Source organism: Coptis chinensis, chromosome 2 (assembly GCF_015680905.1).
Source record: "Coptis chinensis isolate HL-2020 chromosome 2, ASM1568090v1, whole genome shotgun sequence".
Lineage (NCBI taxonomy): Eukaryota > Viridiplantae > Streptophyta > Magnoliopsida > Ranunculales > Ranunculaceae > Coptis > Coptis chinensis.
The window spans coordinates 106596630-106611472 of NC_141457.1; the positions used below are offsets into that span (position 1 = coordinate 106596630).

Consider the following 14843-nt stretch of genomic DNA (forward strand, 5'->3'; position numbering starts at 1 on the left):
ACCAGTCCTACATGCTTTTCCTATTTATTCTATTTGTTTGTTCCGATAAATTATCTGTTTAATTTTCTAAAAGTCTTCCTGGGGGGGGCCCCGCTCGGATGTATAACTCTGTGGCTATAACTTCTCTTGTGGAAACAATGTTTAATCTAACCTCTCCAAATTTGAAGCACCTCATTCAGTATACTATTTTCAGCCCCACCGTCACTAAACAACAAACCTACTTTACATTTAAAGTTTTTCTAATATCCCCACCATTATTTTCTTTCCTCTTTAAATACTTGCCCCTGCCTCACTTCAGCGCAGCATTCGTACTAAGTGTTTGATAAGAAAGTCGTTAAACTGCTTTATGCAGAACAAAAAAAAAACAAATTTTGATGCTATACAATGTTTATTTGTAATCGTCAAACACTCCAGGTATCTACTAATTTATGTTTTTTTTTTTTTTTTTTTTTTTTTCGCTAGCTCTTTTGTTATTTAAATTGTAATGAATTCATTTTTTGCGGTTTGGTTAAGCTTTTTACCACCATTTCAATACGCTTTGACGTCGATTTGAACTACCCAAATTTAATTCATCAACTATGAAAACCATTTAGATAAGTAAACCTAAAGCGGAAAATTACTTGACTCAATCTCGACATTTGTTGTTTTGACATTTTTTTACTTTTTTGAACTAACCATCTTGACCTCAGTAGTCTTCAGGTAATTTTCTGTTCGTTTGCTCAAATTTACTTAACATAATTTTGGTACCTAGCAATACAAAGGTGGTACAAAAAACGTTATAGTACATTGTGGTAGAAAAACTGTATATGATCATAGTGCATTAATCAGGAACAATCAAATGTTTATTATGTTACAATTAATTATGTAATGTGTTATAGGACCATAGCTTCTTTTGTTCCTAAAAAAAAAATAGAGTGTCGGGGTTGATCAATTGTATTTTGTGGATTCAGATTGATGAACTATCATATCAAACTTAGCTACTTTGCATATTGGGCTTTGTTTGAAGATTGAATTTTTTTTTTTGACTTGCCGCTAACAATATTTCAGCCAATAGCTTAAAAGGATTTTTCAATGATAGTTTTGGCAACAATATTGTTTAGCCATTTTGCTTTATTGACTTTGTAGCACTTTAAAATTGGCATGTTATTAAATTGTATCACTACATCACATACAGATTGCATGCAAAAAAATAATGAATAGCTAAAGCTAACATGTTCACCTTAACCACGCTACATACTGGTTACAGTCTGACTTTATTTTTTAAAATCAAATGCATTATGAGACATTAATTATTTATATACTTATTTATTAGTTTGATATGCTATATTATTTTCATATAACTATTTTACGCTAACAATTGGGAAATTTGCTTTAAGATGGTTGGATCGGCCGTAATGAAATTTTTGTTGCCATTTACCTCTCTCCTCAGGATTTTTATTGACAAATAAGTAGTGTCATACAGGTTTACCTCATGGGGCCTAGTCTAGTCTTGGGTGGATAATCGAGTGAGATTGTTTTCAACGAGAAACAACTGAACTCATATGCTTGGGTCACCAAATCTTTCAAGTTTGTTTCTAGCGCAATTTCAGGTACACAAGTATTTCTAATCGTATTCCACTTTTAAACATTAGCAAATTAGATACACGGTGAAATTTGAATCATTCTACTTTGTATTGCCGTTTGTTTAGCATTAGCATATGGATTTGAATGGAAGTAATTCAAATTTAGAACTCCAAAGCTATGATAGTACTCAACAACAACAACAACGAAATCGGCGGATTAGGGAACGAGAGAGGCGAGCTAATATGGATTCAACACAGGTAGCCGAGAGAAGAAATCGTTTACGAAGAAATTATTACCAACGAATGCGACGACAAAGAAATGAAGCAATAACTGCTCAAAGAGACCGCATACGTATAACGTGGGCAGTTCCTCGCTTGATTCCCACTGAGGAATCATTGCACTCCAACAATTTAATGCCTCAGGTGGTTACTCAGGTACAACACCAAACAAGAAATATGGCAAACCAGTTGGTTTGTGATGGTCGACCTACGCAACGAAGTCGTTTAACTCATATAAGGCGTTATGCTCGTAACTTGGTAAACGAAGTTTCAGAATTTATTGAAGCAGCACCAAACAGATCTGGTTGTGCAAGCAGTAATTATAATGTATCATTACGGCTCCAACAGTGCATTACTCGAGGAAGCTAACTTCGCTGCGACCTCAACCTAGAAATATTTCCGATCAATTACTGTGGTGGATCGTACTACAGCAAAAGAAGGTTGACTCATATGCGACAATATGCTCAGAACTTGGGAAGCGATGGTTCCAGCGTTATCGATGCAATGTCAACTGCAGCCGCAAGTGCAAGCAATGACGGTAATGCTAAACCCCCTTCTACCAACTACTCCGCTGCAATTTCAATTCCATTGTGTCTTGATAAAAGATTTATTCCATTTATACCGTGGTACTTACAAAATAAAATGTAACTTTGTTAAGTTTTAGGAATTCATGCTGATGAAATTCTTGACGAATATGATATCAATATCATCAATCCAGATCGGAATGGCATTAATAACATTAGTGACAGTGACGGCAAGCCTTTCGTAGGTTATACATCCAAACTTATGGTTGCGTTGATAACTACTCAATATTTTTTCATTCACGTATCGCGTATAACTTTAATTTTTTTTGTATAAACAGATGTTGACGACGAATATGGAGACATGGTTACAACTGATTCATTAATAAATGCTTATGCTGTAATAGATGTTGATGGAATTGGAGGCGACAACGCGTGTTTAAGAGAACCTTCTGTCGCTGTGCAAGGTTGGCTTCACTGCTTAAATTAAGAATATCTATATAAGCCATTTACTTGCATTAAGTTACTTGGTTTATGTAATACATATATTAACTATCGAAAGCATTTTGCCTCAGGTGGCGTTAAGAATAGTCGACAAGCATGCTTTGTGACTAGAAGAAGGCGTAATCATAACTGCGCTCGAGGCTATGATGACTCTTCTACTGTAGCCACACATCGTTTACCACCACCTCGGAATTGTTCTAAATGTCGAGCAAAATTATTCAATCGTGAACCACCAAGTTTATGTTGCTCCAATGGGACAATTACTTTACCTCCTATGGTAGCGCCAACTGATTTGATTAATTTATATGCATCTCAAGCAACAATCGGCGTTGAATTTAGGAAAAACATACGTGCGTACAACCATGTTTTTTCCTTCACTTCTATGGGCGTTGACATTGACGATGCGCTCGCTGATGGTAGGGAAGGAATTTACACATATAAAGCTCGTGGTGCTATTTATCACCGTATTGGTGGCCTACTACCAAGTCCAGGACACAGACCCAGATTTCTACAAATGTATATATATGACACAGATCATGAACTTGATTATCGGATGGCTGAAAATGGAGTACTAGACCGACGGGTATTGGCTATCATCCATAACGTTTTAAAAGAGAATCCATACGTCCAAATTTTCCGGCCAATTAATCGCAACGATTAGCATCACCAAATGTTCGGCTGATTATTAAAGATAACCCAACCGGAAATCATCAATATAGTATTCCTATGTCTTCTCAAGTAGCTGCGATTTTAGTTGGTAGTGAAGATCCAAGTAACCTTAATGAACGCGACATCATAGCCCAAAGGATTTCTGGTGAATTTGAAAATGTGCCGATTAATGCAGGGCTATTATGATCCACTTCAGTACCCTCTTCTACTCCCTCATGGCAGTCCAGGATGGAATTTACATATGTTTCGTTCCAATAGGGCCCGACTTACATGTCAACAATTTTATTGTTACTTGCTACAAGTAAGCCTCTTGCTAACATTTTATAATATTATGTTATATATACATGCTTTTTTACCCAATTGGATGCCACTAATTTGTAATTCCCTTATTAGATTCGCCCACATGATCCTTCTCTTTTGCTCCGTAGTGGTCGTCTTCTACAACAATACATAGTCGACAACTATGTTAAAATATCAACTTTAAGATTGAGGTGGATACGTGATCACCAGCAAGAAATAAGGGCTGAACTTTATCAAGGATTGCAAGACTCTTTAAGTTCGGGGGAACTTCATTCAGGTACACTTTGAATTTAAAAACTTATTAAATTTAGTCAAATGGAAAACCTTTAATTTATTTTTTATTTTAAATTGAAGGCAATGTCGATCGCAAAACAATTTTGCCTGCCACTTTTTTGGGCTGTCCCCGTGACATGCATCGTCGATATCATGATGCTATGGCATTGGTTCAAAAGTACGGGAGACCAGATTTGTTTATCACAATGACATGCAATCCATCGTGGTCAGAGATCGAAGCTGAGTTGTTAGAAGGCCAGGTTCCAAATGATAGACCAGATTTGATAGTCAGGATTTTCCGTGCCAAGCTAGAAGAGTTGAAAAATGATCTGTTCGTTAAAGGAATCCTTGGAAAAGTGGCAGCACATGTTCATGTAGTCGAATTCCAAAAAAGAGGGTTGCCGCATGCGCACATCCTTCTAATCCTTGATGAGGCTGACAAGTTAACTACTGCAGATGCTTACGATCGAGTTGTTAGAGCAGAAATTCATATCCGGCTATTGAGCGAACTATATGAGATTGTTGTTAAACACATGATACATGGTCCATGCGGTAATGTTAATCCTAATTGTGTCTGCATGAGAGATCGAAAGTGTTCAAAAAAATTTCCAAAACAATTCATTCCAGCAACTAATCAAGGCAGTGATTCTTATGCTACATATATGAGGCGGGACAACAACGCTTTTGCTATTGTTAAGAATCATGGTTGGCATTATCGTGTAGATAATCGTTGGGTTGTTCCTTATAATCCATGGTTATTGAAAAAGTTCAACTGCCATATCAATGTCGAAATATGCTCGAGTATTAAAAGCGTCAAGTATTTGTACAAGTATATTTACAAGGGGTCAGACCGAGTAGCGATGGAAGTTATGTCGACAAATAGAGATGAACAAGATGAAATAAAGCAGTTTGTAGATGGCCGTTGGATTTGCCCGCAAGAAGCCCTTTGGAGAATCTTCGAATTTCCACTAAGTCAAATATACCCGTCAGTATATTCTTTGCAAGTCCACATGGCAAATATGCATGAAATAACCTATCAAGGTAACCAGCTGATTGAGGATCTTTTGGCTGATGATAGGAACTCTCGCACGATGTTAACCGATTTTTCCGTCGCGAATAAGCGTGGACGCGTTGCTGCTAGACAATATCTTTACCATGAAATTCCTGAGCATTATGTGTGGGATAAGTCAACTAAGCATTGGAAACCAAGAGTTGGCCAAAATCGTGTCATTGGAAGGCTATTTGCAATTTCCCCTATGGAAGGTGAAAGATTTTACTTGAGGATGCTGCTGAACCATGTCAAAGGCCCAACATCATATGAACATTTGCGCCTTTGTTGGATCTAATTTATACCCTACATTCAAAGAAGTCGCTTTCGGGAATTGGGGCTGCTAGAAAGAGACGATGGCGTTAAATCAATGTTTACTTGAAGCATCCGGACTGCGGATGCCATGTTCTCTACGGCAATTATTTGTTACAATTACGGTTTATTGTAATCCTATCGAGTCACGTGATTTTGTGGAATGAATTTAATAGCTGTATGGCCGAAGATTACGCGTTAGGGAGTTTTGACACAACCTATGTGACAAATCGTTTGCTAAGCGAGCTTAAGTTGTTGTTGGAACAATATGGACAGTCAATTTCAGATTACGATTTGCCCCAAATGCGTTCTAATCAGGTTGACCAAGAGGATATATCAAGTTTGGTCACAGAGGAACTTTCTATTCCCGTTACTTCAGAAGATCTTTCTTCTATAAGTCAGCTTAACCTACAACAGAATATTGCTTTTGACTAGATTCTTAGTTCTGTTCAGCAGAAGAATGGTGGGCTATACTTTGTTGATGGCCCTGGCGGAACAAGTAAAACATACTTATACAAGTCAATTTTAGCAAGACTCCGTAGCAACGGACAGATTGCTATTGCAACAGCTACCTCGGGAATTGCTGCTATCATGATGCACGGAGGTCGCATCTGTTCCACTCAAGGTTCAAAATCCCAATTCCAATTACATCCACTTCCACTTGCAAAATCAGCAAATTTGGCAATTTAGGCGCTTGTTACGGCAAAGCATACCGATATGGGATGAGGCTACGATGGCACATCGTTATGCGTTTGAAGCGTTAGAAAAACTTTAAGAGATATTACGACGATGATTTACCATTTGGAGGGAAAGTTTTTGTAATGGGTGGAGATTTTCGTCAGGTGTTGCCAGTTGTTCCTCGTGGTACAAGGGAACAGACTATTGATGCATGCATAACAAGTTCTCCACTTTGGGAGCAAGTTCGTGTGTTACGTCTATAGGAAAATATGCTTGCTAAAAATGACCCAGCCTTTGCAGAGTTACTCATGGCCATCGGCGATGGGATTCAGCCAATTATTTGTGATATTGACATCATTGAACTGCCCAAAGATATTGTCATTCCGTGGGAGAATGAGCATTCACGTCTTAAGCTTATAAATGAAATCTTTCCAGGATTAGATAGAAATGCTGGTAACAAAGACTACATGACCAGTAGGGCGATAGTAACGCCTAAGAATGATACGGTACAACTGTTGAATGATGAAATAATTGACCTATTTCCCGGTGATGAAGTCACATATTACTCTTTTGATTCAGTTCAGAATGACTCTCGTGGTCTATACCAGCAAGAATACTTGAATTCAATGCAATCCGAAAGGTATACCTCCTCACAAATTGAAGCTAAAGTTGGGGGCTCCCATTATACTGACAAGAAATTTGAATCCTAAAAATGGCCTATGTAATGGAACAAGACTAATATGCAGAGGATTTGACACACATGTAATTGATGCAGAAATTGTCACCGAAATTCCGTTGGTGATCGAATTTTCCTACCTCGCATTCCCACGTGCCCCTCCTCGGGGATGCAAAGTTGCCATTCAAATGACTAGGAAACAATTTCCTATTAAGCTAAGTTTTGCTCTGACAATAAACAAATCACAGGGTCAAACCATTCCAAATGTTGGGGTCTATTTGTCCGATCATGTTTTCTCGCATGGTCAGCTCTATGTTGCTTTATCAAGAGGAGTATCCGCAGGCGACAACGAAAGTTTTAGTTAAAAAAGGGACAATCAAGGGTCTTCCTGGAACTTACACTCGAAATGTCGTCTACAACGACATCCTAGTTTCTTGCAGTGTTTAGTAACAAGTTGTTTTACTATTTTCAACTTAAATATTACTTTTTATACACATATATTAATTTCTGTATAATGTTTAATTTATATAACAACAAGTCTCATTATTATACAATATAAACCCAAGAAGAACCATCCTTTACCAAACATCACTTTATTTTGCTTGTAATGCGTAGAAGCGGTCAAAATTCCAACAACCAAGTTTAACGATTTTACTCTTTTTTCTGTCTGATTAAACATTATTTTCCCTGCTCTACATATGATTTGAAACTTTTATATTTACCACAACGCTTTTATCCTTGCAGTATATTTTGAAAGTGATTCCGAAAAAAATAAGTTACTTTTCAGAACTTATCCACAATTGGAAATGGCCTAGAAGGATACTTTGTATGATTCATATAATGTTCTTCATGAGTGAGCAAGTTAAACTAATTAACCAGGTACATTCTAAAAGGAGTTTGTAAAAACTTTATTTCATAAGATATCTTGATATTTTTTTACTTGGACAATTTCTTAACTTTTCAAGTTTAACTATCGGAGATACATCATTCATAAACAGCACAGTCCTTAATAAATTAAATTAAACTGATTGAGGAACCAGGTTGTCAAAATGATTACCCAAACTGAAGCCTACGCAAGGAAATCAATGTCAGTATGTAAAATGTCAACAATTCTGATATGTGCTCATCTTAGCCCAAACCAACTCCACCAGCCTATTATGCCGCACAGTAATTGTTCGATAGTTAAATTTTTTTTACAATATTAAACAGGTCGGTCACGTAGACACTGTGGAATTATATTTTGTACTGCGCATTTTACTATTTCTTATAGGGCGCACATTTGGGTTTCTTTCATATGTGTACAAATTTTGGCATCGCCAAATCAACATTGACTAATAGTTTACACGAGTTAGAAAAATACATAGATCCGTTATACATTTAATTGTTTTTTTAATTCAGGGTTACTTTTTTATTAAGACATTTAAGCTCTGCTTGACAGGTATACTAAATTAGACTTAAATTAAAAGTTAAAAATAATAATGTATATTGACTATATATTTGTTTTTAAAAAAGAACGGCTTTGGCGTAGTTAAAATACCAGTCGAGTATAGTATAGCTCTTACGTGGATGTTATTATTGTTAATGTGATTCAAATGTAGATTTATTTCGTACATGTTCACAGCTTAACATCACCAAATTAGAATTTACTAATAGTTAAAACGCCCTGAAAAGATACAAAGCTCCGTTAGTTATTAAATTTTCTTTAGTACCACTTAAAATTATTACCTCGATAATTAGATGCGATCTTCTGATTGACTAAATTAGATTTAAATTAAATAACTACAATAATGTACAATAGTTGAATTTTTACACCAACTACAAAAACTTACTATAAAAAGTCAACTACAACGCATAAAACCGACATGGTGTGCGTAACACATTAAATAATGTTATTTTATATTAAATGAAATTATTGTCGACCATATATATCATACACAATTGAGACAAACCAACCCCGCTAAATCATGGGAAAGGACAATGAAAAGATTGTAGGGGAGGAAAAAAAAAGTAGAGTAAACCAAATTGGTAGGGAATAGCTACAATGAGGTCACTCAACTTTTCCCTACACAGTTTTAGTATAGATGAGACCTAAATTTACATCAGCCCATATTTAGACGTCGCCATCACATGAGAATAAAATTATTATTAAAAAAAACATCATCAGTTGATAGCTAACCACCCCAGTCAGCTATGATTAAAGTCATTGACTAGCAGGATAACGAAAAAATTAAAAATAAAAAATTAGTTGATTGCATCGTAAGAACACGCCCAAGCAGCTCTAAGCCACATATTCTTCTGACGGGCAGGAGTCAATTTTACATACATGAAGTAAATTTCTTAATTTTCCACATTGTAAGGCATCATCGCTGTCAATAACACCTTACATAATCCTTGCCTGTATCAAACAAAATTAGTGTCAATCAAATCTATCATGCACAAGTTACACAGCAGCTCCCCACTCATTCATGGTAACAACCAACAATAATAGTATAGATGAGCAAAAAACACTGAAAAAAACAAGTTGGTTTGTTTTTGTTTGATTCATATGATGTTCTTCATGACTGACCAACTTAGACTAATTAACCAGCTACATTCTAAAATGAGATTGTAAAAAATTTATTTCATAAGATATCTTGCTATTTTTTAAGTTGGACAATTTCTCAACTTTTGAAGCTTAACTATCGGAGACACATCATTCATAAACATCACAGTCCTTAAGAAATTAAATTAAACTGATTCAGGGATGAGGTTGTCAAAATGATTACCCAAACCTGAAGCCTCATAAACAAATCAATGTCAGTATGTAAAATGTCAACAATTCTGATATATGCTCATCTTAGCCCAAACCAACTCCACCATTCTATTAGGACACAAAGTAATTGTGCGATAGGTAATTTTTTTGTTAAAATATTTAATCGTGTGGTCACATAGACACTGTTGAATTAAACTCTCTTACGCGCAACTAACTATTGCTTATGGGGCGCACATTTGGGTTTCTTTTGTACGTGTTCAAATTTTAACATCGCCAAATGAACATTGACTAACAGTTTACATGAGTTAGAAAAATACATAGATCCGTTATACATTGGATTGTTTTTTTTTTATTCAAGGTTACTTTTCTATTAAGACATTTAAGCTCCGCTTGACAGGTATACCAAATTAGACTTAAATTTTATAAAAAATAATAATAATGTATATTGTCTATATATTTGTTTAAAAAATAGTCGGGTTTTGGCGTTCTTAAAATACCAGTTGAGTATAGTATAGCTCTTGCATGGATGTCACTATTGTTAATGTGATTCAAATGTAGATTTATTTCGTACAAGTTCACAACTTAACATCACCACATTACAATTTACTAATAGTTAAAACGCCTCTAAAAGATACAAAGCTCCGTTAGTTATTAAATTTTTTTTTTTTAGTATCACTTAAAAATAGTAGCTAAATAATTCATCTCACGTTTATAGTTTGACTAAAATAGACTTAAATTAAATAACTACAATAATGTGCAATAGTTGAATTTTGACACCAACTACAAAAAACTTACTCTAAAAAGTCGCTACAACGTAAACAGACATCTGTGTGCGTAACACATTAAATAATTCTATTTTATATTAAATGAAATTATTGTCGACCATATATATCATACACAATTGATACAAACCAACCTCGCTAAATCATGCCAAGAGACAACAAAAAGATTGTAGGGGAGAAAAAAAAATTGAATAAACCAAATTGGTTGGTTGTATAGTTACAGTGGGTTCACTCAACTTTGCCATACAGAGTGTTACTACGGATGACACCTAAATTTACATCACTCCATATGTAGATGTCGACATCACATAAGAATAAATTTATTATTAAAAAACATTATCATTAAGCGTCATTGATAGCTAACCACCCTCAATCAGCTATTTTATTAGCTCATTCGTTTAGCGTCATTGACTAGCTTGGGATAGTTCAAAAAAATTAAAAAATAACAAATTAGTTGATTGCATCGAGCTCAATTTAAAGCAATTAGCGAGCTTCGAGCTTTGAGCATGGTAAAGCTCTTGTTTAGCTCGAATTCCACCCTTATATATTCTTTTGTAACAACAGGTCGGGCAGCTCGAGTCAATTTTACATACATGAAGTAAATCTCTTACTTTTCCACTCCCCAACAAACAAATTGTTAATAAGTTGCCACATTGTAAGGCATTATCCCTGTCAATAACACATTACATAATGCTTGCCTGTATCAAACAAAATTAGTGTCAATCAAATCTATCATGCACAAGTTACCACAGCTCCCCCGTCATTCATGGTAACAACCAACAATAATAGTATAAATGAGCAAAAAAACACTGGAAAAAACAAATTGGTTTGTTGCATAGTAATCGTTGGATCGAACAGCTCAGGATAGCACCTTATTAGAACAGCCTCGCCTTAAACTTGCATATCTGCCACACTTACTTAAATCTTAACGTTAGTAGCTTGCTGATGGGGCGCACATTTAGATTCCTTTCGTTATTGTTCAACTTTTGTCATCGCCAAATGAGCATTAACTAATAGTTGACACGAGGTAGAAAAATACTTAGATCCGTTATACATTTAATTGTTTTCTTTATTTAAGATTAATTTTTTATTAAGACATTTGAGCTCCGCTAGACGGGTATACTAAATTAGCCTAAAAGTAAGAAAAAATCAATAATGTATTTTTACTATATATTTGTCTTTAAAATAGTACGGGTTTGGCGTTGTTGAAATACCAGTCGAGTCTAATATAGCTCTTAAGTCGATGTTATTATTGTCAATGTGATTCAAATGTAGGTTTCTTTTCATTACATGTTCACAATTTAACAACACCAAATTAGAATTGACTAATTGTAAAAACGCCCTGAAGAGATACAAAGATCCGTTAGTTATTAAATTTTTTTTACTGTCACTTAAAATTATTAGTTCGATAATTCGTCTGACCTTTACAGATTGATTAAATTAGACTTAAATTCAATTACTACAGTAATGTAAAAAAAGATGAATTTTGATGACAACTACAAACAACTTACTATAAAAAATAGCTACAACGTTAACAGACATCAGTGGGCATAATACATTAAATAATGTTTTTTTATATCAAATGCAATTATTATGGACCATATATATCATCCACAGTTGATACAAACCAACCCCGCTGAATCATGCCAAAAGACAACGGAAAGATTGTATGGGAGAAAAAAAACTTTGCATAAACCAAATTGGTAGGTTGTATAATGACAGTGGGATCATTCAACTCTTAGCCGCGCACTGTTATTACGGACGACACCTAAATGTACATCGGCCCATATGTGGATGTTGATGTCACCTGAGAAAAAATTTATTATTAAAAAAAACATCATCAGTTGATAGCTAACCACCCCCACGAAGCTATGATTAGAGTCATTGACTAGGAGGATCACGGAAAAATTTAAAATAAAAACTAGGTTGATTTCATATCGTAAGCACCGGGCGGGCGACTCGAGCCACAGATTCTTATCACGGGCGGGAGTAAATTTAACGTAGATGAAGTTAATGTCTTAATTTTCCAGTCACCATCAAAAGAATTGTTAAAAAGTTGCCACATTGTGGGACATCATCCCTGTCAATCACACATTACATAATGCTTGCCTGTATCAAACAAAATTAGTATCAAACAAATCTATCATGCACAACTTACACAACAACCCCCCACTCATTCATGGTAACAGCCAACAATAATAGTATAGATGAGAAACAAAAAACTGGGAAAAAAAAGTTGGTTGGTTGCATAGTTAGGGTGGGACCAAACATATCTGTAGCACACATTCTTATCACCACTAGCCCTTAAATTTGCATATCTACAACACTTATTTAAAGCTTCACGTAAGAACCCCAACAGGTTCATTCTACAAAAAACATGTCCTTTGTCTTTTTAAGAATTAATAATCCTCTAAGTTGTATTACCTTGACATATAAACAATATTACCTTACTTTGTTGCTTCAGCAAACTTATACAATCTGTCAACCCTATCTTTAAAGTTCTTATCAGTTCATTAAAGTTATTCCTTCTCTTAGAGGAAAAAACCGTCGAAACCACTTCAGAAAACTTATTCCCCAACCAACCATTAACAAATGGCATCCCAAGCATGCCAATTTCTTGCTAATCTCCGTACAGGTACATACAAGTGGGAAGTTAAAGTTCGCGTAACAAGAATGTGGGAGTCAATTCACTGGAATAACAACGACGTTTTAAGCCGAGACTTTTTACTATTAGATGCACAGGTAATCGATCACATTAGATTTCAGATAATTTTTTAAAGAAATAAATTTTTTTTTCTTTATCCATAGGGAACTCACGTACATGCAAAATTGGCATCGGAAAACTTTAAAGCCTTTGATAAATTTGCAAAAGGAAAAGTGATAGAAGAAGGCAAAATCTACCTCATTCAACGCTTTGATGTGATGTTAGCAACAACCTATCGTCCGTAGTTCATCCATTTGTGATTCATTTTAAGCCCGAAACATTAATAGAAGCGTTGATGAAGAAGTCAATGAAAATTGCAAGGCACAAGTTCAATTTCACTAACTTCAAAACCTTCAAGAAAGGTCTAAGCGAAAAACTCTTTTATCGGGTTATATATTACACCTTTAAACTTAAATATTTCTTCTAATTTATATTTTCACATTAAATTAAACATTCTTTTCACAAGAGAAATTAAATGCCGGTTTCTAATGTTCCTTTGACGTCAACACGATGTTATTGGTGTATTAAAAAAAGTTGGCAAGCAAAAAGACAAATCAGGAACAAATTTACAAGAGATCGTGATCATGGATAAAAAGTGAGTTAAACATTGATATCTTTAGTTAACAAATCAAATGTATTGTTGTAACTTAATGAATTCTTCCAATTTTTAGTGCCACCCGAACAACAATTGCTTTGTGGGGTGATATCGGCAAATCAATTCCAGAAGACATTATTACAAAACATAATGTAATCATTATAGCCACTTCGCTGAATGCAAAAGATTATCAAGGTAAATATACATTTATATTGTTGACAATTTATTCTGGTATCAAATATCAGTTAATATCAAATTTATTTTACAACTGAATTCCATCCAATAAAAGGTGTTTTACTACATTTTTTGTAGGCAAAATTACACTTTCATCTCTTAAGCGACACAAAATCTATATCAACACGGAAATTGATGCGTTATTCTACGAATACAAGCACATTGAATTAATTATATATATAATTGGGTGCAATTTTTTAACTTCAATTACTATGCATATTTATGCAAATGCAATTCATTTACATTTTTTTCATTCCCATTATGATGTGCTTTTCTTTGTTGGGTACAAACTAGCTTCCAAGATACATATATTTCCGTTGAAGTTGAGAGTCCCCACGAAAATCTATCCAAAGAAGAACTACTTAGAAATAGAAGAGTTACCATAGCTAAATTAAAGGAGCTTGGAAGAGATGAATCACAAAAGCGGATCAAGCTATACTTGTTCTGCCATAGTAGACAAGGTATCTGATGTTAGTTGGTTCTACAATTGCTGCAAACGTTGTAAGATAACTATCTCACAAAGTGACTCACGATAAACCCCGTTCCAAATGTAAGATGGAGACAGAGAAAAAAGGTCGGTTAAATTAAACTAACGCCTTTGAACTGTTTTTCCTTTAAGTATCCAACAACATCCTTCAACACATTCTTATTTCAAAGTAGGTATAAACTTGAATGTGTGTGAATGATTTCTCCGATATCACCACTTTTTAAGCTTTCAACAAGCATCTTTGAAACCTTGCTAATGAAGTCGGTTGAAGAGTTGGACATAATACAAAAGGCAAGTTAATTCACAATTTATCAATACATCTTTTGACTATAAGTTGAAACATGTCTTATACAAAATACAGCAAAATGGTCCCGATCGGCTTCCAAAGAACTCCAAAAATTGAAGGAAAATCTTTCATATTCCAAGTTAAAATCAATGGTTTTGATTGCTAAGGACACTTTTGAATC

At 34.8% G+C, this 14843-nt stretch overlaps 2 protein-coding genes across 2 annotated transcripts; both read left to right on the top strand.

The window, feature by feature from the left end:
- The first annotated feature begins 1509 nt into the window (after window positions 1-1509).
- LOC147520152 (uncharacterized) lies at window positions 1510-4688 on the top strand. Its single transcript, XM_086594933.1, has 5 exons — window positions 1510-1589; window positions 2704-2829; window positions 2938-3836; window positions 3929-4112; window positions 4190-4688. Exons 2-3 carry the CDS (start codon window positions 2727-2729, stop codon window positions 3525-3527), a joined length of 693 nt encoding a protein of 230 aa, XP_086451059.1. The 5' UTR covers window positions 1510-1589; window positions 2704-2726; the 3' UTR covers window positions 3528-3836; window positions 3929-4112; window positions 4190-4688.
- On the top strand, window positions 4270-5454 carry LOC147520153 (uncharacterized). Its single transcript, XM_086594247.1, has one exon. It carries the CDS (start codon window positions 4270-4272, stop codon window positions 5452-5454), a length of 1185 nt encoding a protein of 394 aa, XP_086450373.1.
- Window positions 5455-14843: the final 9389 nt, after the last annotated feature.

Bases quoted from the DNA above. Each gene is read 5' to 3' on its own strand.
- LOC147520153 (XM_086594247.1), top strand. From the start codon at position 4,270: ATGGCATTGGTTCAAAAGTACGGGAGACCAGATTTGTTTATCACAATG.
- LOC147520152 (XM_086594933.1), top strand. From the start codon at position 2,727: ATGGTTACAACTGATTCATTAATAAATGCTTATGCTGTAATAGATGTT. The intron at 2,830-2,937 runs GTTGGCTTCACT...ATTTTGCCTCAG, and splicing joins ACCTTCTGTCGCTGTGCAAG to GTGGCGTTAAGAATAGTCGA.